General features: G+C 39.8%; 1 protein-coding gene across 1 annotated transcript in view; it reads left to right on the top strand.

The window, feature by feature from the left end:
• The window catches only part of NBAS (NBAS subunit of NRZ tethering complex), a 347,044-nt gene that overhangs the window by 154,273 nt on the left and 167,217 nt on the right, over window positions 1–25,554 (top strand). The window contains exons 26-29 of the mRNA XM_058288021.1: window positions 13,500–13,633; window positions 17,579–17,641; window positions 19,502–19,624; window positions 25,393–25,495. Coding sequence (XP_058144004.1) covers window positions 13,500–13,633; window positions 17,579–17,641; window positions 19,502–19,624; window positions 25,393–25,495 — 423 coding nt within the window. The remainder of the gene's footprint in view (window positions 1–13,499; window positions 13,634–17,578; window positions 17,642–19,501; window positions 19,625–25,392; window positions 25,496–25,554) is intronic.

The raw sequence follows: 25,554 nt of genomic DNA, 5'->3' as shown, positions 1-25,554 counted from the left end.
AGTTAACCTTAACCTTTTCACTTTCTGGGAAAAGGATTGTCTGTTAGAATTATATCTGTTCATTGGTTGTTTAAAATTTTCCATTCTCTCATCAGCGATTTGCACTTAGAATTCAGATTTTAAATTTGGGGTTGTTTACTGTGAGCAGAGGGTGGGTTGCTTATGACAGCAGAATACAATGGGAGAAGCAGGATGAATTAAATATGAATGTTTTATGAGTTAGAAATAACTTTAAATTCTTTCTAGAAATCTTGTTTGTGACACTTCTTCCTTACAGTCTTATAAATCCTTTCCATATAGTCAGCGTTTTGTTGGTTTTACTTGGCACTTTAGCATGTGCCTTTTGAATAAAACATCCAGCCATTTGTCTTTATTGAAATACGTGAGCATCAGAGCGGAGGGCGGTGTGGCTGCTGGGCTCCTCCTGCCGCCGCCCTTGGTCGCTGCTGGTGCTGGCTCCCGCAGCTTGGGTCTGCGTGCGTCTTGATCTCAGGGCAGTCCCAGTGGCTCCCGCTGCCTGCAGGGTGGGCACTGGCTCTGCAGCGGCTGGCGAGGCTCTTGGCTGGCTCCTTCCAGGTTGCCCTGTCAGCCTCTCTGCCAGCACTGGGCCGCATCCCCTGATCTCCCTCCATGGCAGACTCTTTCTCGGTGCTCTGCTTTTCTGTGGGTGGTTTCCCTGGGAGGAAGCTCATTCCTCCTTTCCTTCACTTCACAAATGCCAGCCCTTCTTTCAAGAGCCTCCTCTCTAAGATTCCCTCCACTCTGAAGCCCTTCACAGCTTACGTGTGCTTTGATGGGGCTTTATGCTTACTTCAATAGCCCTTTTCATGCTGTGCTATAATTATTCATTCCCATCTCTGTCTCCTGACTTGTGTCATTTGTATGTCCTCTGTATGTATCTCAGTCCTGTCTGTATTACCAGGGACTAACACGCTGCCTTGTAGAGAGCAAGTGCTCAGTAAATTTTAGCAGGGTGAATGAATGAATGAAGGAAGGACTGATTGAAATTGGGTTTCATTATGGTGCTTCAGATCCTTTGATTACATTTGTTTGCTTTACTGTGTAGGATTCTCCTGGGAGCATTGTTTCCATTTTACTTGACTGTTTACCAAAAAAATGAGCCTTGCACCTGCCATGTGTATTGCACAAAGTATTTTTAGCAATGTAGCAGGGGAAATGATCTCTGTATTAGACAGTTTAGGCCAAGTTATGCTGCGTTGGCAAATGACCGTTAGATCTTGATAGTTACACAGCGAGCACCCATTTCTCACAGCTGTGCACGTCACTCGTGGGTGGTGTGCTGCTGTGTTCGACCTCTTATTCATTCTAGCCCTCATACTGCAGGCGCAGTCAGTCCCCTGTCCTGTCCTGTCACACAGGAAGAAGGAAAAAAGAGAACCACACAGTGGCTCTTAAAAATGTAGTTCAAAATGCCACAAGTTACTTTTACTTTTCTCACATTTCAGTGGCCAGAAAAAGTCTCATGAACAAACATAATGCTGATGGTCGAGGGAAGAGGCCTCCTCTTGGAGGACGAGGGGGCCAGCAAATTGGGAACAGCCGTGTGGTTGACCAGAGTCACAGTGATGAGGCCGCGGACCTGGAAACTTGCCTTTGTGCTGTAACTGGAGTTGGTAGCCCAATATGCTTTCTAACTATCTCATGGAACTCACACTCTTCCCTTTAAGCACTCAACTCTTAACTGTAGGCCATTTTTCTTTGTTTGACTCCCCCTTTGAAAAATGAAACTTGGGCAAGTACTAGATAAAGATGACTTGGGAGTAACTTTTCTGCCTTCTCATGTTATTCTCTGTCTTCTAAACTAGTGATTCTGGGATGACCTTGGCATCTGAACCATATGGATGCCTTTTTAAAAATAGTTTTTTAGATCCATTCTTGAGAGAATGGATCAGAACTCTGGGGGGTAGGACCCCGGACTATACATTTGACAAGTTGCCCATGTCTGAAGCAAAGCCTTGGTGAGGAACAGCTGCTTTAAATATAGATTTCTTCTTTTAGCAAATTGGAATTCATGCTGTACCATAGCTTTTTAAGTACCAACTTTTCAGTTTTTCTGATTACATTATTCAGTGTAATTCAACAATTTCAGTTTAATTAAGTTATTTTAAAATAAACCGTTTTGTGTGTGTGTGTGTGTGTACATAGCTGAGCTAATAAGAAAGTACGGGGAGCTCTGATAGGCCAAAAAGAAGAGGGCTATGGAGGTCAGAGAAAGCCTCTGTGAGGAGAAAAGCAGTGCCTCCGCAGGGTGGGTGAGGTGGGAAGTAGAGTGGTGTGCAGTTGTGAAACTCAGGAGGTGTGGACTTTATCATCTATTGAGACAGAATATGCCGTCCCTAAAGTGGTGAGTTGTAAGTGAGACTCGTGCATAATGCCAGTGCCCTTTATTGGTTATATCTTCAATAATAGTGTAGAAAAGAGAAAAAAACATGCCCGTTATCTCATGGAGACAAGAAAAAAGCATGCCTGGACAGGTGAGTACTCTTGATTAGAGATGTGTGTGTGTGCATGTGTGTGGTGTGGGGTTCTTTTTTGTGCACTTACAGCAACAGGCTTGCCTGACATGAATTTGTGGTTTGAATTCATATTACTACTGAGTCTGTCATAAAATTGGGTGTGGGCTGGTGTTATCTGATTTTCTTGGTGGTAGCAAAAGCAAAGCCTCTGAGCAACTCAATTTCATTCAGATTGTGCCGAATTTTCACAGATAACAGCCCTGCTGAAGATGAGCTTAGAATCCAATGTTATAGAACACAAAAAGGAAACATACTGTGAACAAGAGTCAGGAAACAAGTGGGGAGCGTCATCCAAGATGGCGGCATAAGATGCTCCGGACACTTTTCCCCCTCAGAATCTTTAAACAACTAGCAAGACCAGGCAAAATCATCTTCTTCAGTACTCTAGAAATCATTTCAAGGTTTGCAATAACAGTGCAAGGAAATGAAGAAAGCACGGCATTCCAAGAGTTAGAAGCTGATAACGCCCCTTGCTGGACCCTCCCTAGCCCGTCCCCCTGCAGTGTGGAGCCAGCCTGTGCTCCCAGGCGGTTCCCTGTCCTGCTTTGGAGGTGCCTGCATGCCCGGGTGGCAGCTCGGACAGCTGAACCAGGAAATGTGTCTCTGGTAGCCCCCCCAAAGCTTGCTCTCATAGGCGGAAGCAGCTTGCAGACAGCTGAGGCTGTGCAAGTGTAAGAAACGGTTAAGGGCAGAGGGTTACCTGCTTTAAGTCACTCAGTGGGCATGCAGGAGGCCAGCACGATAGGCCCTTTCCCTTCCCACTGTGTTACTAGGCCATCAGCTAAAGATTATACAGGGAATATTTTAAGGACTTAAGACCTAAGGAAAGAATGAAGAACTGAGAAAAGTAAAGATTTGATCCCTTAGAACTTCTAGAATTGAAATTGTAATAAAAATAAAAAGTTAAATGGATAAATTAAAAAAATTAGATGCAGTTTAAGAAAATTTAGATTGGAAGATAATAACTTGGAATTATAGCACGTAAAGTTGAAGAAATGAAAAAATATGAATGTTAAAGAGACGCGGTAGGCCTGACAGAGCACCTGGTATAAGATAAATAAGAATTTTCAGAAGAAAGACTGAGGAGAATAAGGAATAGGCAATATTCAATGTGGTAGTGACTGAGAATTTTCCAAAATTAATGAAAGACATGAAATAGATTCTATTAGTCAGGGTTCTCTAGGGAAATAGAATCATTAAGAGATATATGTCAATATAAGAGATTTTATCAGAGTCTCTCACGTGACCATGGGGATGCACAGGTCCAGGTTCCATAGGCAGGCTGCAACCAGGGGCTGCAATGGAAGTCCAGTGAATGTCCTGGATAAGTTTCTGGGAGACATTGGCTGTCCAAAGACGAGCTGGGAAATTCTCTCTGAATGCTGAAATCACTTCCCCTTTTAAGGCGTTCAACTGATTGGATAAAGTGCTGCTCATTACTGATGGCAGTCTCCCTGATTGATGTAATTATAATCAGCTGTCTATGCAGTAAAGTGACTGGTGACTAAAGTCCGTAAATGTCCTTTTATTACAATTAGCCCAATGCATGCTTGACCAAACAGCTGGGCACAATTACCTGGCAGAGTTGGCACCTTAGCCTAACCATCACAGACCCTCAGGACCATACATGAAATACAATCTGTATTTAGATATACTATAGTAAAATTTAAGGACACCATAGAGAAAGAGATAATCTTAAAAGTAGCCAAGGAGTAAACAAATTACATTGAAATGAAAAACCGTTAAACTGAAAGTGACTTTTCCACAGCAATGATAGATCCCTGAAGACAATGAAATACATTTTTTTAAATGTCAAAGAAAATTAACTTTCAATGGCTAATGGTAACTTGCATTTATTTACTTTTTTAATGTGCTGAGTTTACATGTATTAACTTGTTTAATTTTTACAACTTCCAAGATGTAGCTATCATTATTCCCATTTTATGATGAAGAGAAAGTCACAAAAGGTTAATAAGCTTTCTCAGGATTATGTGCTTGTTTGTGGGAAGTCTGCATGGAAATGTAGGCGGTCTAGCCTCAAGGCCCGTGGCCGCCACGACGTCCCGCCTCCCAGCCCTGGTGGCTGCTCCTGACGCCAGGGCTGTCCAGCGTGGTGAGGCCTCCTGCCCTCTGCCTTTGCTAGTCACCACCCCCTCCTCTCTCCAAACCTGACTTCTTCTTTTTGAACATTATTTAAATGGTACTGTACTATATGATTTGTTGTTTAGATTGTTTTATTCTACATTATTTTTGTGTGAGTCATTTATATTATTGTGTTTATAACTGTAATTCCTTCATTTTCATTGCTGAATTGTATTGCATTACTACAATTTATTTTTCCATTCTACTGTTGATCGATCATTTGGATTGTTTCCAGTTTTTGGCTATTATAAATAATGGCACATTTAATCTTCTGTTACTTCTCTTCTGGTGTATAAAAACATATATTTCTGTTGAGCATATATCTAAGAATGTAATTTTTGTGTCCTAAGGTATGTTTATGTTCAGTATAAGTAATAATGCCATTTTTTCAAAGTTGTTTCCATCAAGAATGAATATGCGTTCTTGTTATTCCACATCCTTGCCAATACTCATATTGCTTTTTTATTCACCCATTCTGATATGTTTATAGTGTTACCTCATTGTGGTTTTATTTTGCAGTGCCCTAATGTAGAAATGAACATTTTGCCAATTTTACATTTTGCATATAATTCACACTCTGCTTTGCCACTTTAACTCTGAAAAGATGTTCTTTATTTTTAATGTAAGTCCCATTTATTGATCATTTCCCCTTTAGATTTAGTACTCTTGTGTCCTGTTGAAGAACCATTTTCCTATCCCACGATCATATGAATTTTCCCCAATACTTATAAAGCAGTGCTATCCAATGGAAATACAGTGTGAGACACATATGTAATACTTAATTTTCTAGTAACCATACCAATTAAAGTAAAAACTAATTTTAATAATATATTTTATTAACCCTTTATATCCAAAATAGTATCAATGAACTTGTAATTGATATAAATTATTTTTTATTACAATGTCTTCAAAATTCAGTGTATTTTATATTCACAGCAGATCTCAATTTGGGCTAAGGAAGTGCTAAATAGCCACATGTAGCTACTGGCAATCTTAATGAACAGTGCAATTCTATCAGCCTTATTGTTTTGCCTTTCATATTTAGAGTCACAATACTGTGATTTAGTGTTTGGTGATGATATAGTTTTCATTTATATTCTTATGGCTATCTAATTGAACTAATCTCATATTGAAAATCCTTTAGCTTCGTCACTTATGTCCCTTTATTTCTTTTCTTATTTTCTATTTTTATTTTTTGTTCTCTGGTTTTCAGATTGGTTATCTTCAATTGACTTTTCTTCCTGATCAGTAATCTTCTTTCCATCTCTATCTAATCTGTTTTTCAATTCATCTGTTTCAGTTTTAATTTAATTTATAGTATATTTAAGTTTTAAAATTTGTATGCTCTTGACCATAGTATTACAGTTTAAAAATCTATGTCTGGGAAGCAGAATTGGCTCAATTGATGGAGCATCCGCCTACCACATGGAAGGTCCAGGGTTCAAACCCAGGGCCTCCTGACCCGTGTGGTGAACTGACTCACATTCAGTGCTGATGCGTGCAAAGAATGCCATACCATGCAAGGGTGTCCTTCACGTAGGGGAGCCCCACGTACAAGGAGTGTACCCTGTAAGGAGAGCCGAATGGTACGAAAAAAAAAAAAGGTGCAGCCTGCCCAGGAATGGTGCCGCACGCATGGAGAGCTAACACAGCAAGATGACACAACAAGAAGAGACACAGATTCCTGGTGCCGCTGACAAGAATACAAGTGGACACAGAGGAACACACAGCCAATGGACACAGATAACAGATAACTGGAGTGGGGAGGGAAGGGGAGAGAAATCAATAAATAAGTAAATTGGAAAAAAAAATCCATGATAACTTCAATATTTGGCTTATGTATTAGCCAAAGGGTGCATGCAAAATACCAGAAATCTGTTAACTTTTATAAAGAGTATTTATTTGGGGTAGGAGCTTACAGTTATCAGGCCATAAGGCATAAGCTACTTCCCTCACCAAAGTCTATTTTCACGTGTTGGAGCAAGATGGCTGCTGATGTCTGTAAGGAATCAGGCTTCCTGGGCTCCTCTCTTGCCAGGACTTGTTTCTCTCCATACTTAGCTGCCGTGCTCTCATACAAGGCCAGCTGTAAACTGTCAGGCGAACTGTCTTTCTTCTTGGGACTTCTGCCTTGTCTATGGAGCCGTTTTTATTCCTCTGTGTTTTTCTCCTGTGTGTTTGCTTTCTGGGACTCCAGCTCAAAATTCCAACCCCCCTTCTCTTCGGTGCAGTTTCTCTGTGAGTTTCCGCCCACCAAGGGGGCAGGGACTCAACTACCTACTGATGTGGCCCAACAAGCCTTAATCATTATTTAATCAAGTAAAAGTGAAATGTCTGAATCCAACATAATCTAATATGCCCAGAGGAAAAGACCAGTTCACAAACATAATCCAATGTCTATTTTAGGAATTTATAAATAATGCCAAACTTTTGCAACTCTAAAAAGATATTACAATATTTAAAAAACCTTAAATCAATACAATGCTAAGTATAAAACCATATCACAGTTAGTTTAAAGAAATATAGTGTGTCTTGAGGCAAGTCCCATCTGTCTGTAGACCTCTGAAACATACAAAACCGTTTATCTGCTTCCAATATGGAAATGGACAGACAGGATAAACATTTTCATTACCATAAGGAGAAATTGGGAGAGAAACATGAATCATGGGTTCTCTACAATTCAGTAAACCTGCAGGGCATACTCCATTCAATGACAAAATCTTAGAGTCCTTCTTAAGATGATAGTTTCTTCTCCCTGGGGCCTCATAATTACCCACCCTTTCCACAGGCTTGCCCAACACCCATTTCCTGGTTCCACACTCATCAGGCATCTGGGTGTTGACTAAGCTCCAGATCTCACCCTCAAGATGTGTGATTGCTACATTTTACCCAGTCTTTGAGTTAGATTCTTAACCCCCTAGGAGAGTGAGGTGAAGACAACATCTTCCTTAAACTCAGGCATACAGGCCCAATTTTCTCAGAGCCACGAGTCGGTGACCTGGCCATCCCTAATCCATAGGGGACAGGCCCAACCCTCTCTGACCTGTGGGGTGTCAACTGCAGCCCCCCTAATCCTTGAGGAATGTCCTCCACCCTTCTCTGTACACATGGGTGGGGTTCCTGACTTGGCCCAAGGCGATGTCTTAATTCCAGATCTCAGCTTCCGTGGTTTCCCTCCTAAAGCTGTTTTTCCTTTAATCTCTCCTTTCCATGTCCTTCTTAGTCCAAGCTGACAGTGATTTTGTTTCATACAGCTCTCTCAAAAACCTTGTTGGTATAGCATGCAAAAAGCAGGGGTCCAAGCCATCAGACAGTAAGACATTCTACACGTCTTTCCTAGATAACTAACTGCATCTCCAATATTTTTTTTTTAAGGATTTATTTTTTATTTATTTCTCTCCCCTTCCCCGCCCTCCCCTCTGCCCCCCCCACTTGTCTGCTCTCTGTGTCCATTTGCTGTGTGTTCTTCTGTGTCTGCTTATATTCTTGTCAGTGGCACTGGGAATCTATCACTTTTTGTTGCGTCATCTTGCTGGGTCAGCTCTCTGTGTGTGCGGCACCACTCCTGGGAAGGCTGTGCTTTTTTCACGCTGGGTGGCTCTCCTTACCGGGCAGACTCATTGTGCATGGGGCTTCCCTATGTGGGGGACACCCCTGCATGGCATAGCACTCCTTGCATGCATCAGCACTGTGCGTGGACCAGCTCATCACACGAGTCAGGAGGCCCTGGACCTCCCATGTGGTAGGCAGATGCTCTATCTGTTGAGCCAAATCTGCTTCCCTTGCATCTTCAATCTTGATTTACAAGTTCCAAGTTTAATTAAGTCCTCAAACGGGGCACTCTCATCTGGGAGCTTGATTTCCAGTTCCAGAGACTTGGAAGTTCCAGAATCATTTTCTGTTTTCTTTATGCCCAACAGTTCTGTTCTTAGCTTATCTCTCTTGTCTAGCATTTTTCTATAAACTGTAAGGAGAAACCCAACCATATTCTCTGAGTTTACTTTGGAAAATTCTTCAGCTAAGTGTCCAGTTTTGCCATTTTCAAGTTCTGCCTTCCATAAAACACTGGGAGTTAATATTGCTAAGTTCTCTGCAATTTTAATACATGGATTGCCTTTCCACCGAAATAATAGTTTCCTCATTTAGTTCTAGGCCTCATAAAAAAGTCTCTTTAACATCCATATCCCTATGAACAGTCTCAAGTCTGTCAAGCATCTTTCTGTCAAGCCCTTTCTGTCAAGCATCTCACAATTCCTCTTACCCATTTATAAAACCATTCCAATATTTTGATAATTGCAAAAGCACAACCCCACTCTTTGGTGCTGAATTCTGTATTAGTCAGCCAAAGGGGTGCTAATGCAAAATACTAGAAATCTGTTGTTTTTTTTTTTTGCTCGTTAATCCTGTCCTTTATTTTTTATTTTATTTTTTAAGAGAAAGTGAAATTTACTTTCATCTGATAGGGATTGAAGTATTTCAAATTTCAAAAGGACTGTCTTATTTCCTATTTTTCCTTATTTCTAGGGTCTGAATTGGAAGCATTGAGTACTTACTGGGGCCATTCTTGGCAAGTCTTGGACTTTTATCCCAGGAATAAGTTTTTGCTGGAAACTTTACTAATGCCTTAAAATGTTGGCTGCAATTTCCTCCTTGCCTTCTGTTAGCTCTTGGTGTTTAGGAATTAAAAAGTGCATCTAGAGCTTCACTTCTAAGCATGGTAGCTGCTAGCCATATATGGCTATAGAAATTATAATGTACTTAAAAATTTGATTAATCAATCTCACTAGCTTCCTTCACTTGGGTATGTATGGAGTTCCCAGTACTTTGCAGTTACATTCCAGGTAGCAATGAGTCACCTTGCCTATATGTATTTTAGTGGTGTCTCTGTAGGGTATATTTCTATAGGAAGATTAATCGGTCTACAGGCATATATAATGGTGTTATAATGGTGTTATAATGGCCATATATAATGGTGTTAGTGCTGACAAATATCTCTCCGCAAGGTTTGTTTCAATTTGCATTCCATTAGCAATGTATGAGAGTGTCTTTTTCCTAAAACGCTTGCAGTCCAAGTTTGTCATGTTTTTAAGTTTTTGCCAGTCTGATATGTGAGAAAAAGTATATCAGTGTTGTTTTAATTTGCATTTCTCTAATCATAAATGAATTTGAAAATTTTCTAATACATATATTGGCATTTTTTTAAAGCAGGTACTGGGGATTGAACTCACTCAGGACCTTGTATGTGGGAAGCTGGTGCTCAACCACTGAGCTACACCCACTCCCTCTAGTATGCTTGAGAGATATTTCTATCTCATTTTGTGAATCTTCCTATTTTTCCTGTTTCTCCTACTTTTCTCTCAGAATTTTGTCTCTTTTTGCCTTAAATATTAGAAATTCTTGCCTAGTAGTCTTACTAGCCTTTGTCTGTTGTATATGTTGTAAATATTTTCTCCCGGTTTTTCAGTTGTCCTTTGACTTTATTTATGGTGTTTTATGTCATACAATTTTAAAAAATTGTGTAGTCAAATGGATTGGTATTTTATTGCCGTCATATTTTGAATCATGGTTAGAAAATCTTATCCTATTGCGAAATTAAAGAAGAATTCACCAATATTTTCCTTTGGTATTCGTATGGTTTTATTTTTACCTTTAGATCCTCTAATATATTTGGAGTATATCCTTTTGTGTGGTGTGAGACATGGATCTAGTTTTACCTTTCCCCAGTACCATTTATTCAGAAGTTTATCCTCACCTGAGTGGTTGCAGAGACTACCTTTGTCATTGCCTAATTTCCCTCTGTATTTGGGCTTAATTCCTGAGTTTCTGTATCATTCTCCTGGCCTGTTTCTTCTGTCCATGCACTATTAGCATAGTGTTTTAATTATAGCAACTTTAGAGTGTATTTCATGTTTGATAATGATAGTATCATTTTGTCATTCCCCCTCCCTGTGTTTTTGCAGCTGTTCTTAAATATTTGTTTTTCCATATGCACTTTTTAAAAAAAATCAACTTGTCTAATCCCATAAAACAACTCAGTGGTATTTTTATTGTGATTGTGTTGAATTCATAAATTTACTTAGGGAGCCCAACATCTTTATAATGCTCAGGCACCCTAATTTAAGAATAGGCTATCTTTGTGTTTACTTAAGTCTTTCTTAGTATCTTTCAAGAGTCTTTTACAATTTTCCTCATCTAGTTTTTTTTTTTTTTTTTAAGATTTATTTATTTCTCCCCATCCCCGCATTGTTTGCACTTGCTGTGCCTATTCATTCTGTGCTTGTCTTCCTTTTTTAGGAGGTACTGGGAATTGAATCTAGGACCTCCCATGTGGGTGGGACGAACCTAATTGCTTGAACCACCTTGCTCCCTGCTTTGTTGTGTCTCTTTTTATGTTTTCCTCCTTGTATCTCTTGTGTTATCTTGTTGCGTCAGCTCACCATGCCTGCCTGTTGCACCAGCTCACTGTTGTCTTTAAGAGGCCCGGGGAACCGAACCTGGGTTCTCCCATGTTGTAGGCAGGAGCTCAATCCCTTGAGCCACTTCCGCTTCCCTTCCTCATATAGTTTTGCACATTTCTTGTTAAATTTATTCCTAAGTATTTAATCTCTGTTCTCTGTCCTCATTTCTTCCAACTGCTTATTGTTTTTATACTTGAAACCTGTTGATTTTATGTGTTAATTTTAAAAAAAGATTTATTTATTTATTTATTATTTATTACCCCCCCCCCCCCGCCCCCGGTTGTCTGTGTGCTCTGTGTCTATTTGCTGGGTCATCTTTGTCCGCTTCTGTTGTTGTCAGCGGCACGGGAATCTGTCTTTTTGTTGCATCATTTTGCTGCATGAGCTCTCTGGTGCACTCCTTGCACGTGGGGCTCCCCTATGCGGGGGACACCCCTGCGTGGCAGGGCACTCCTTGCACGCATCAGCACTGTGCATGGGCCAGCTCCACACAGGTCAAGGAGGCCCGGGGCGTGAACCGCAGACCTCCCATGTGGTAGGCGGATGCCCTAACCACTGGGCCAAGTCCGCCGCCGTGTGTTAATTTTATATTCTGCTTACTGGATTTCTTTTATTGTTTGTTCCTCTGGGGTATTCCAGGTATATTCTCTTATCATTTATTCCTTTTTAGTTATCCTAATATTACTAATTTTACAGCTTTAATTTTTTTAAAGTTATGATTGCTTTACAGTTGACCTTATTCTGTGGTATGGAAGATAACGTGATGCTCGTGTTGGGGCAGAGTCCTTTCTTTAGCCCTCCAAGGGATCCTGGGTGGCTGAACCCTCGGGGGGTGGGGTTCCTTCCTTCCTTCCTCCCTCCCTCCCTCCCTCCCTCCCTCCCTCCCCCTCTCCCTCCCCTTCTCCCTTCCCACCCCAGTTGTCTGTTCTCTGTGTCTTTTTGCTGCGTCTTCTTTGTCCGCTTCTGTTGTTGTCAGTGGCATGGGAATCTGTGTTTCTTTTTGTTGCGTCATCTTGTTGTTTCAGCTCTCCGTGTGTGTGGCACCATTCCTGGGCAGGCTGCACTTTGTTTTGCGCTGGGCGGCTCACCTTACGGGGCGCACTCCTTGCGCGTGGGGCTCCCCTACGTGGGAGACACCCCTGTGTGGCACGGCACTCCTTGTGCGCATCAGCACCATACATGGGCCAGCTCCACACGGGTCAAGGAGGCCCAGGGACCTGCCATGTGGTAGATGGATGCCTTAGCCACTGGGCCAAGTCCGCTGCCCCAAATATTAGTTTTTTAATCCTCACAACAACCCTATTAGGAAGGTGTTGCTACTGTTGCAGTTCGATAGATGGAAAAACAATGCACAAATGTGTTAAGAAGCCTGACTGCAAAACCAGTTGAGGGGAAGAGCCAGAAAGTGTGCTATGGCCGTCTGGCTTTAGAGGGCTTCCTCTTTACAACCTTGCCATGGTCTTGCACAGACTGCCTCTATACCCTAGAATAAAATTGGAAACTTTGAAGAAAAATAGCCCAGAAAATATTCCCAGAATGTGAATCTCTGGTTTGCCATGGAAAATAGTATATCCTATATAGAAAGTAACTCATAGTATCCATCTTTCTTTATCAAAAATATGGACTGTGGGGCAGGTGAGCGTCCTCCTCCTGCATGGGAGGTCCCGGGTTCAGTTCCCAGTGCCTCCTGAAAAAGCAAAAACAAACAACGAACAAAATAAATGAAAAAACCAACTCAGGGAAGCCATGTGGCTTAGTGGTTGAGCGCCGGCTTCCCACATAGGAGGTCCTGGGTTTAATCCCCGGCCACTGGTACCTCAAAAAAAAAAAAGGTATATTCTGTTTAGTGGTCTGGTTAAAAAAAGCCTATGCCTCTGTTAGAATGTGTGTTTTGTGAATAAAATATCAGACTGTGTATTTAAAAGTATAATACGTAATATACATTGAAAAATGGTAGCTCTAACATCTCTGAATATTAAAGAAGTTTATATATTTTTAGTAATTGCAACACGCAACATTTGGCTTTAGAATTAGAAATGTTTTTAATGAATTGCCTTTTTAATTCATTGCATTTCTCCTATCTACTTTATCTTGAGTTGTAAACTAAAGAGTCTGTTTTGAGCAGATAGAGAGCTTATGGGTTACAAATTATCTTTTCTAGCTGATTCTGTAATGAAAGTGTGATTTCATTGAGAATTATTAAAGACCCCAAAAGTCTGTAACTTAAACAAAAGTCAAAATTTGTTTCTGCAGCTGATAATTAATTGCACTATTTAATATTCTGTTGACAGTGGTACTGGGATATGGTAATATTTGCTGTAAGTCTATTGGCATTTAGCACAAGATGCTTTATTTTTTCTAGCTACAGCAGAAAATTATTCCTGATCAAGACCAGTTGATGGCAGTTGCACTAGAGTGCATCTACAGCTGTGATCGAAATGACCAACTTTCTCTTTGTTATGACATATTAGAATGTCTGCCACAAAGAGGATATGGGTAAGAATTCATATTGTGACAATATTATTGTTGTGTCTTTTTATTCTTTCATTTAAAACAAGAAGGTTTGCTTCTCCCCCTCTCCCAGGGTGTGCATTATAGTGGGTTTTGGAACACGAAAAATATAATACAAAGAAGAAAAAAATGAAGTCACCTGCAATCCTGCTGCATAGAGATAAATTTTTGTTCTACCAGTATCTGGAAAGTTGCTGTAATTTTGGCAATCTTGATAATTACTCATTAAAAAAACAAACAAAAATAGAACCACCACCATCACAATAGCAAAAAACTATTTTAAGTGGATAGTTAATGCTATCTCTTTGTTTTAAATTGTTTTAAATTCAGCATTTTAATTTTTTATGGGCCAACTGTGTTCTGTGTATTACAGAGTAGCTCATAGAATTACAAAGAGGGCCTTGCCCCTTGCCCTGTAGTTGTCCTTTTACATAGTGATGCATTTTTTAAAACTGGGCTTATGATTAAAAGGTAATTTATATAACATTTAGTTGTATGCAAATCAATTTTATGTTTGCTCTTTAGAAGCCAGGTAGCCGTCATTCTTTTAAACTCCTCTTTTAAAACCTAGCATGTGCTATACATTTCATGTCTAGAAGGGCTAGTTCTTGTCCATGAAAGAGCCCTGACTGCAGCCCAGAGGCCCTGTCTCTGCCCTTGGGACCTCGGCCACGGCAGGCAGCCTCTCGTCCTCAGTTCCTCATTTTCAAAATGAGATATTTAGACACAAAGACCTCGTAGCTCTCTTCTTTCTCTTTCTCTTTGCACTCCTTTTTCCTCTCTCTGTCTGCTTTTGTCTCTTTTCCTTCTAATAGAAAATTTTTTTTTTTTGGTGGAATGAACAATAAAAATCACCAATTTTGTGAAATAATTGTCTCCTGCTTTCACTGATGGTGCTTTTGCATGGCACCAGTGCCCCGGTGGCTGTTTTTGTGCTTTTATTTTTTTTTTATTTCAGAGGTGAAATTTCTCTTCCTACAGTTGAAGCCTGCGCTGCCATCAGCTTAGAGCAGGTCTCAAGCGAGTGTCCCTCGCGGAGACGGCCTGCCTGGCGTCCCCTGAGGCGGAGCAGTGCAGGGGCTCGGCCTCACGGTATCCCTCGGAGGTTCTTGCTAAAAACATCCCCCGGATCTGATCAGCCCTTTAGAGCAGACTTCTAGTGTCCAGCAAACATGGGGGACTGTCAGCCATGTGCTGAGTGTGGGGCACTGCGAGCCAGCTGCTTTGGTCACTGAGAAACCATGGCATGGTGTAAAACCCTGGCTCTTCTAAAACAAAGGGGTCCAAAGGGGCATAACCGCCTTCGAATTTTTAAATATACAGCAGCTCACGAGCTTAGTGAACCTCAGGGTGTCGTATACCTTGTAGCCACTCTCTGCTTCCCGATGTGTCCTTAGCTCTGTGGTCCCTGCTGCCTGTTTTGAGAAGCTCAGGCCTTTTCCCTGCAGTCCTGCTTGGGAGATTGCCTGGTGTGTGGACAGCTGGCTGTTCAAGTATCGAAGTGCTGACCCCACCTCACTGGAATCCCAGCCCTCGCCTTGCTAATGGTGAAACTAGCTGGAGACAGCAGGAGTGCCTGATACTTCCCTTCCTCACCTTGGGCTTGAGGATCTTCATGTAGGGAGAGATAAATCGGGGTCGACCCCCAATCTGGGCAGGCATGACCGCAGGCTGCCCTCACCGGGGTAAGCGCAGCAGAACTTGCAAGTGTGCTTGGGAGAGCTGTGAGCCTCTTGAGCCACGTGTCTTGGATGGCAGTGAAAGGCGGGTGAAAGGGGTTGAATTCACAGATCCTGAAGCAAAATGCCCTTGCCCAGTATTACAACCCTTCACCCAGTGGGAATCAGGGTGTCTTCCTCGAGGGTGGTGAGAACGCAGGAGGCCCTGCCTTAGCACCGTCCTGGAGGACTCACGTGCTGGGCATTTCCTCCTGCGGGGGTGGTTAAGTGGGGATTTGATGAGAGGAGGAAATTGTTCCTCTGTAGGCTTGATGCCTCCTTTTTTTGTTCCAAAATTACTTTCAACTGAAGTGTGTAACATTAAAAATAAATATATTAGACTTTTTTTTTCCAGTAAGGTCAAACAAGCATACACATCAGTTAGAGGTTATCTATTACTTAAAAAAAAAAAAAATTGCTTTCCTTTAGGAGTTAGTTATGGTATGAATGGAATGATGATGTTAAAAGAACATTTTTGATATTGAAATCCTAGTTTTGGAATTAGCATATTTGTTTTCAAAGAAAGTTTATGTTAAGAAATGGCCTCTCTTGAGTGTGTAGAGCTGAAAGCTTTCCTTGGCTTCAGATGATGATTTCTAAGCTAACAAATTTTTTTTGTAGTACTCAAATGTAAACAAAAAAATTAGTTTAATATTTTATTCTTCCATAATTGCTTAATTATTGTATTTCATACTTATAATATTCTAAGTAATTTGTGATTACAAATTAACCTAGCAGTAAAAGAGAAGCCTTTGAAATATATTCTGAAGTATTTTGTTCTTCATGCCAAATTTGTCAATTTATGTTCTCCCAGTGATTAGTTGTTTATTTTTAATTATTAAAAGAGTTATTATTTACCAAATGGCAAATTTTATTTTTCTCTGTCCCCATTTAGGAAATGGAAAATCACTTACTAAATTTTTGTGCGTCTTACTAGACAACATCTTCCCCGACTGAGAAAATTCTTAGCAATTATGTATGTGAATGTCAAATCATGAAAGAAGGGCTTTATATTCTTTGAAATGGATAACAGGTTTGAGTGCTACAAAATGACAATTTAAAAATATTGCTACATGTTATTATTAATGGACGTTAGGTCTAATAGATAACCTTTTGAAGGACTTTTGATGGAATTTACCCTAATTTATTATTCCAGTCCAAAGCCTAACATTTGGTTTAAAAATATGGCATAATCTTTGTAAGTTTTACTGATTAATTGCCAAATAGGTTTACACTAGGTCAGAGGGACAGTTTTAAATTAATGAGGCTTTTGAGGTCAAGTTATGACATTTTAAAATTTCTAAGCCCAAAGATTTTTATTAGGGCTTCTCTTCAGTAAAACGCCAAGCTCTTGCTCTTCGGCTCTTTGAGCAGAAGGCACCAGAAGGTGTCGGGCGTGGTGGGCTTTCTAGAGGGTGTCCCTGCAGGGCTAGGGCACGGGACTTGTCTAGTTCAAAAAGGGCTTTTGCAGCCGTTGCTGAGCGTTTCTGCTTTTCTGCCAAACCCCTGGGCTCCCTGGCCCAGGTGCTGAGCCACACTTTCTTCGCTGACCGTCTTTTCCGTGGTGATGCCCTGCCTGTCTCTTGTCCACTGTGTCCACAGGGAAGGCGTGCTTGTTACCGCCACCGCTTGCTAAGGTTGTCTGTCCAAGGGGCTTCCTGGTTCCCTGGATGCAGAGGGAATGAGGACATGGAGGAGCTCCCTTGGGGAAGAAGGAGAATCCTGATAAAAACTCCCCCGAGGAGGTGAAGACCGGAGCACCCCTGAGGAAGCAGTAGAATCCTGTGGGTCAGAGAGCATGTGGACAGCCCAGGGAGAGGCCAGCATGCAGCACCCTGTGCCTTCGCTGTTACTCGTTCAAAGGAGCAGTAATGCCTGATGGTCTAGCCCTCCACTTGGTCCTATTAATAAAAGATAATGATTGATTTATTTTTTGCCATTTATTAAAACTGAACGAAAAGTACCTTGAATCTGGTTCATCTGTAACAGAAAACATCAGTCTTCTCCAGTATTTTTTATCCTAATCTATTGAGTCATGGAATGTGCTGAATGAATTAACTAGAGCAGCCTGAAATTTTACCAGGGTGGCGTAACATTGTTGCTCATTAGGTACAGGGAAAATGTTCCTTTTTTGCCCTTAGTTGAGATTTTTATTTTATTTAAAAATCACTTTTAAAATTTAATTTAAAACATGTTTTTTTAAACCTTTCAGTCATAAGACAAAGTTGACCACAGCTCTTCATGACATGGTAGATCAACTGGAACAAATTCTCAGGTGAGAAAAATAACAATCTTTTGACTTTGTTCTGATAAAGGGGTCTGTCTAATATTTGTGACTCTTCTTGAGAATGCATTTTCTCAATAACAAATGCACTGCTAACTTATTCTCATAGCATGGGGGGATAATACGAATATGGGCTCTGAAGACTGATAAACCTAAATTCAAAAATCCAGATGTTGCCACTTAGTAGCTGTGTGATCTTTTGAGTCCAGGGTTTTCTTATCTTTAGTATCTAACTCATGAGATTGTGGAGTTCATCTTAGATTAAGCATTGAAAGCTCTTCACCCATGGTAAGAATGCAAGAAATGTTAATTCCTGCTGCAATCGCTTCACCTGTTACCAAAAACATTTATTATACTCCTAATATTCCTTTTCTGGGCATGGAATATCTGCACCACGTCGTATTGACTGATGTCTTCACGTGACTCTGTAGTCATGGTCTTTGCTGTCATAAAGATGCATTAAACTTTCTTTTGGAGATTGAGTCTACTATTATTTACCAATATTTATTTTTATATGCATGTGTAAATATGTGTGTAATTTTTAAACATTTGCATTAAAAATAAAATTTAAAGGTAAACTTCTTTTGATGTATAATTGGAGAAATTATAGGTAATCACACCATTTTAGTGAATTGTATATATTTTAAAGTACAATAACTTATAACCACTAATTGGAGGTGGTATTCATTCAAACTAAGGTAATTCAGTTATAAAAATATTTCAGATTGTACTTTAGGGAACAAAATGTGTGAGTTCAATGAAGACTTAACTGTTTAATTTCTTCCCTTAGAAATCTGTATTATTAATTATTCCAGTTGTTGTTAGTCCATTTTCTGGAAGTGATGCCACTGTATTTCTTGAAAAATATTTAATAAATCAGACTTTTTCCAATTATAGATTGTCTTGTGTCTCTTCTTCACCACCTTCCCTGAGAAATTCCATTACGTTTGACTAAAGCTTAGTGACTTTAGTCAGTATAGATTTGTTCCTTCCAAAACTGAAGTAGTTACTTCAGTTTTCTAATGAAATAAGCATAATCTGTTTCACTAAATCTTTGTGACTGTAACCACAGATGGTACTCACAGCAAATTATACCATCAGTACCTCGAGGAAACAGGAATACTCTTTAAGTTCTGGATGATACTGAGATCATTCACTGTTCAACTTAATTTACTGACCTTTTAAAAATAAATACTTTTTTTTATTGTGCCATCTCATAGCTGCAGATAGTTGATAAAGATTTTTAACATACCTGAAGACCCGTGAAACTATCTTTTGAAGACTTACTGAATTCTACTGAATTCTGTCCATCTATCCTGTAAGCCTAGTACTAATTAATTCATGAGTATGTGTTAGTGAGACAGCCCCAATGTGTGTGAAAGCAGTGCCGATGACCTTGGAATTGGTTATCTTGGGAAGATTTATAGGAGGCCCAGAGAATTGGTAACTTCTCTCCTTTTTTTATGAAATGCCTTATAATCTTTCTGGAGTCCTTTCACCCTGAAAATTCTTTGCTTGTAGCTTTTTTAGCAGTCTCACTTGTAACAAAATTCTCAATAGGATTGTTAAGAGTTAAAACCAAGTTATTGAAATTATAGATTTGGTTTTATTGACTTGATGCTCTTGGAGTAGAGGAAAATTACAGAACAGATTTTGAGATGGAGCTATATCATGCTTTTTTTTGTATGTTACTTAGCCCAAGTATATTGTACTGAAAGTCAGTGGGATAGATAAGTTAATATGTAATTGCTAGCTTAATTTTTAAGGATTCACTTGATATGTAAAATGGGGTCATATTATGTGGTTTTTGTTTGTTCAGTAGCAAGACTTTAATTCTTCTTTCAATTTTAGTGTGTCAGAGCTTTTGGAGAAACATGGACTTGAGAAACCGATTTCATTTGTTAAAAACACTCAGTCCAGCTCGGAGGAGGCACGTAAGCTGATGATTAGATTGACCAGGCACACTGGCCGGAAGTAAGTAACAATCTAAATTAATTGATGCCCATACGTCATGTAACAAGAAACAAATACATTGTTCTTTTATCTTTTTTTGACAAATTTACAATTTGATAACTTTTGACATTTGTGTGTACTTACACAAATGTCCCCGCAGTCAAGATAATGAACATATCCACTGCTCCCAAAAGCGTCCCCTTGCCCCTTTTAAACCCTTCCTTCTGCTTCTTCTCATCACACCACCCCCAGCACTTCCCAGGCTACCACTGATCTACGTCCTGGCATTAGGTATTACTTTGCACTTCAAAAATTTTCTATAAATGCAGTCATACAGTGATTTTTGTTGTTGTTCGTTTTTTTTTTTTTTTTTGGTTTCTTTGACTTTTTTCCCTTCAGTACAATTACGTTGTGATTCACTCATGTTGTTTTGTGTATTAGTTGTTATTCCTTTTTCATGTTATTCCCAAGTAGTGTTACATTGTGTGTTTATCCATTTACCTGTTGAGGACACTTGCGTTGCCTCAAGTTTTGGGTGTTACAAATAAAGCTTCTATGAATATTCATGTAAGAGTCACTGTAAGGATAAATGCTTTCATTTCCTTGAGGTAAATACCTAAGAATGGGTTGCAGAATGGTAAATGGTGGGCGTATGGTTACCTTCTTTTAAACTGTCCATCTGTACTTCCAGCCAGTTTTTCCACATCCTCATCAACACTTGGTGTGGTCAGTCTTTTAAGTTTAGCTATTCTGTTAGGTGTGTAGTGGTATGTCATTATAATTTTAATTTGCATTTCTCTAGTGATAAATAATGTCGAGCATCTTTTTATGTGCTTATTTTGCCATCTTTTTAATTGGGTTGCTTTCTTTTTCTTGAATTTTGAGAATTACATGTATTCAGGAGATAAATCTTTAATTAGATATATGCTTTACAAAGATTTTCATCTGTGGCTTGTCTTTTCTTTTTCTTAAAGGTTTTTTGAAAAGCATATATATATATTAAATTTTATTGAAGTATATATTCATACATGAACATACATAAACAATGAGTATATAGTAAGAGTTGTGAATTTACAGAACAAACATGCATAACATCATAAAGGGGTCCCATACAGCAACCTACCACCAACACCTTGCGTTGTTGTCAGACCTTTGTTTTGAATTATGACAGAATATCATCAAAATCTTACTACAAACTATAGTCTATATCTTATGTTTGGTGTAATTTTTCTCCGTATAACACCCCTTCACCAACACACTACACAGTGGTGGAACATTTGTTACACATGAGATAGTATCATCAGACTGTTAACCACTAACCATGGTCCACAGGGTACATTTGTAACAAGGGCCTCTCAGTAATTATCAGATGACTAATTTAGAAGGTCTTGATTATTTTTTGCAACTAAACCTGTATGTGCAGTATTTCCAGGATCATGCTGACTGTAGTCTAGGACTTACTTTTCAACAGGAAAGCCTTGCTCTTGCTGTGAGTTCATCTCTCATCTTTCTGTTGATTCCCTGAATACTTTTGAAATCTCTGAAGTCAGTGACTACTGAGGACGATCTGCTTACTGTAATAATGTGAGAGCGATACAGAAGAGAATATGCTCCCCTTTTTCAAAGTAGCCTGAAATGAAACATAGTTATGTTAGGTGTGCTGTCATGGTTGGGCCTTCAGCACCTTAAAGTATTGTATGGATGTTCAAAATGATGGCAGAGCTTATAGAATCTGTCACAAATCAAGCTTTGCCATTTGAAGGCAGTGCCATTTTTACCTTGAAAATCCACCTCCACTCCAAAGCAATGAATGTGTCATGTTTGTGTTCAGGGCTCATTCTGTTAATTTGCAAACCTCTTTCAGTTCCTTCAGACTCTACTCTTGGTTCTTATTTACTGAATGTATTCCAAAAAGGCCATCGCAAATAATGTCTCACAATTTATTTTAATTAGAATCTGTACTTAGTACTAGCCAAGTGAGAGGAAACACTCCTACCATCTGTCCCATGTTGATGGCTTCCAGACGAACAGCTGGGCTGTGGGAACTTGAATTCTGCTACATAATGTGGAGGTCTGATTTTGTCAAACTGGTGCAGGGTGAACACGCTCTTTATCACATTTCTGCGGCTGCTTTTCCTGCCAGCAGCTCTGAATGGCCCTCCTCTAATTCTCTGGAGCCCACTAAGAGTTCAGTACTGTCACTAACGGAAACATTTCTTGTATTGCCCTGGAAGACTTAAATATATTGTTCTTTGTGTTTTGTGTGCTGAAAAAATGTGTTCTCTTCTGTCTCATTGCATACAGAATAAGAGTAATTGTTCATTTTATGAAATAAATAAAGAATGCCATGGGCAAATGAAGCATTTGCTTATTTATTAAGCATTTTAGTAGAAAATTTTCCTAAAGACAAGGTTTTTCTCAGGAATAATCCCAAATACATATTTTTCCCATAAAAATTATTATTTCTGTGAAGAGTCTGTTTGTCCTATTTTTAGTGCATAGCATTTGGAAATAGTGTTGATTTTCCAAAGTCTTATGAAAGATAAAAAAAGAAAAAGATGTGTTGAAAAGAAACATCAATCTAATTGTTTATCTGACCAGCAAAAAATAAACATACCTTTTGTTTGCAGTAGAAGATACTCCCTGTTTTGGGGATAGGGCTGGGCCGTCACCGTCACCGTGGTTTTGTTCGTTGTCCAGGGCAGGCCAGAAGAACTGGAGAGTGGGAGTTGGCCACAGATCTGCTGGTTGTCAGGGCTCCATCAGCATAAGTCTCGGGAAAATATATTTGGCAGGCAAATTGAAAATTATAGGCTCAAATAAAAGGAGTAGAAGAATCCTGATTCGGGGATTTGTAAATGAGTATAGCTATGTTAAATTGGGGAAATACCTTTCATTTATTCTTAAGTCGAACCTGCTGAGGGGATGTTGGTTTCCTGTGGCCGTGTGGCTTGCCTGTGGTGTCTGGATGTTCCTGGGGCCCTCAGGAGCACTTTTGTTTGAATCTGTTTACTGTGGCAATTCATGAAGTCTGGCTGAGACCTGCATAAGTGCAATCTCTGAAATGACCTCCCAACTTATTTGAAATCTCTTAGCCGTAGGAACTCTATTTTATTTAATATTTCCCCCTTTTGGTCAAAGTCTTTCTTCACATGCATTGCTGATGAATACTTCATAATAATCCCCCAGTGCCAGGGAGTCTCGTCGCTGGGGGTCATGTCCCGAGTTGGGGGGAAGGTAGTGAGTTTATTTGCAGAGTTGGCTTAAAGAGAGAGAACCCTTGAGCAACAAGGAGCCAAACTCATGTATTTTTTAACAAAGATGGACATTCGAGAAAGGCAGAATTAGACCATATTCTTCTTCCTTCTGGTTAATATTAGTAATTCTGTGTGTTATTACAGAAAACAAACAATGTTGGTAATCTCCAGATTCATTCATGTTTTTCTTCTTCTAAGTTTCAGCTCTAGTCCTTCTTTATTCATTCTTTTTGGAAGAATACATCCACTAACAGGGTATTCAACTTGAATATTTAATTAACTATGAATTTGCACTAGGAAAACACCATCTGTCATATAATTGATATGTTTTAGGCCCTGGTTGGGATGAGACCATGTATCTCAGTATGCTGTTGCCTTCAGTAGATTTATGTTGCCAAGACATGTGGATACATTAATACAAATAGTGATTTTAAGTGAATAGAAAATCAGCTGCCTAGGTATGGTTCATGAATCACAGTGATTCTCTCTTTTATTTATTCATTTTTTTATTCCCCCCACTTGAGGCTTGGTTGCTGTCTGCTCTCTGTGTCCATTTGCTGTGTGTTCTTCTGTGTGTCTGTGTTTGTTTTTATTTATTTCCTACCCCTCTTGCGGCTTGCTTGTTGTTTTGCTCTCTCTGTCCATTCGCTGCATGCTCTTCTGTGTTTTTACCTGTCATCCTTTTTGTTGCGTCGTCTTGCTGAGTCAGCCTTTTGTGTCACTTGTGGGCCGGCCGCGGCGTGCGGTGGAGCTTACCTTCACAAGCAGGCCCGGGTGCAAACCCACAGCCTTCCATATGGTGGACGAGAGCCCAACTGACTGAGCCACAGCCACTTCCCTCTCTCTTTTATTTTTAATAATAAAAAAATATATAGCAGCTATCACTGAACCAAGTGGGTGCCAGTACACTGATCCTAGAGCTTTAACTTGACCCAGCAGTCTACTGGAAGTTGCCAAAGCTAAGAACAAACTAACGCATAGATGCCTGGCTTGTGTTTAGTAAAAGAGAAAGAAAATATTTTGTATGCTCTTTTCCAATAGCATTTGTCTCGCGAGGAAGTCCTGCATAACAAAAGAGAGTTGGGACACCATTAGTTTTTTTTTTTTTTTTTAATTTAATTTAACCATCTCATTCATTCATTCATTCATTATTTAAAATTTTTATTGAAGTATATCATTCATGCATGAACATATATAAACAATAAGTATATAGCATTCATTGACCTTTATTAAATACCTTTTATATGCCAGAAAAAGGAAGGATTTTTCATACATTACAGTTTGTAAATTCTCTTCATATACAAAAGGGGAATCTGAAGCTCAGATTGAAAACCTTATATCTGTAAAGGTAATTTAGCTTGTTTTTTTACTTGGGAACATCTCTGCCTGTGTTTTTATCAGAATTAGGTTCATGCATTCCTTTTAATCTCTCTGAGGTAGACTTGGAGTGAGGAAACTGAAATTCAGAAATACTAACTATGTTGCTTGGGATCACACCTTTGGTTCATGCCTTTGGTGAAAGCCCTCAGAAAACCCTGTGTGATGATGTGTGTGTTTTGTAAGCTCACTACTTAATGCTGTACACTTGTTTATGGCTGTTCATGTATGAATGATAAAAACTCAATTAAAAAAAGTTGTGGGAGAATCTGAACCATGAATCCCTTAGCGCTGTCACCCTGAAAGCCAGCATAAAACGGCGTTTGATTGAGCCAGTTGCTTAGCCTCCCTGCTTGCTTAGCTGTAAAATGCATCCCTGGTGGGTGAAGGACACCTTAAGTGGAGGAACTCCCTGTGAACTAAAAGTTCCTGCTGCAGACGTTCCTTCGTGTGGTGACTGGCATGTCCCTTGAGGACCCCGAAAGCTGTGCCTGTGCAGGGGTTGAGGAGCTCTTGTGGGGCACGAGGTTCTTCCTCAGCCAGGCAGCTCCTGTGCCTCCTGTATTTGGCTCAGGCTCCTTGCATTTGGACTGTCACCTGGGAAGAAGGTAACTTCTGGCGTCCTCTGTAAACGCTTTGTGGACTGCAGCAGCTCCCGCTGGGAAGAGCCACGATGCTGCTGCTGACAGTCCCAGTTGAGTCAGAAACCAGATGCAGCCTGACGTCCTAGGAGCTGGACGTTTAGTTGAGGTTAAGGCACTCCCTGCTAGGATCAAGAGTGATGAAATGGAATTCAAAACTAATTCTCTTGTCTTTAAGTTCTTTTTCTGCTGTGTCACAGCTGCTTTACCTTACTGTACTTTATTTTTACCTTAGAAACTCACAGCTTCTTGCCATTACTGCTTAATGCTGTTCCAGTTTTGTCTAGGCAGCATCTGGAGCTTTGCAGTAAGGCTGCCCGACTTTTCCCTCTATTTTTAATGCACGTTTTTTTCCTAGAAATTCCCATGAGATATGTACCTCTTGATCACTTGGGAGCTTATGTGGCATACAGAATAGTAGTGTAGAATTTTTTTTTTTTTTTTTTAACTTTCAGCCAGTTGAAGAGAGAGATTTTATGAATTGTTTCATTTTCCTCCTCTTATTTTTTTCCAGGCAGCCTCCTGTCAGCGAGTCTCATTGGAGAATGTTGCTGCAAGACATGTTGGCTATGCAGCAGAATGTTTACACCTGTCTCGATTCTGATGCTTGTTATGAGGTAACTCTATAGACATAATTTGTTTCCCTTTAGCATAGAAATTTTGGTAGTTACAGTTC

Source organism: Dasypus novemcinctus, chromosome 25 (genome assembly GCF_030445035.2).
Source record: "Dasypus novemcinctus isolate mDasNov1 chromosome 25, mDasNov1.1.hap2, whole genome shotgun sequence".
Taxonomy (NCBI): Eukaryota; Metazoa; Chordata; class Mammalia; order Cingulata; family Dasypodidae; genus Dasypus; species Dasypus novemcinctus.
This window is presented reverse-complemented; position numbering and strand designations above follow the sequence as displayed.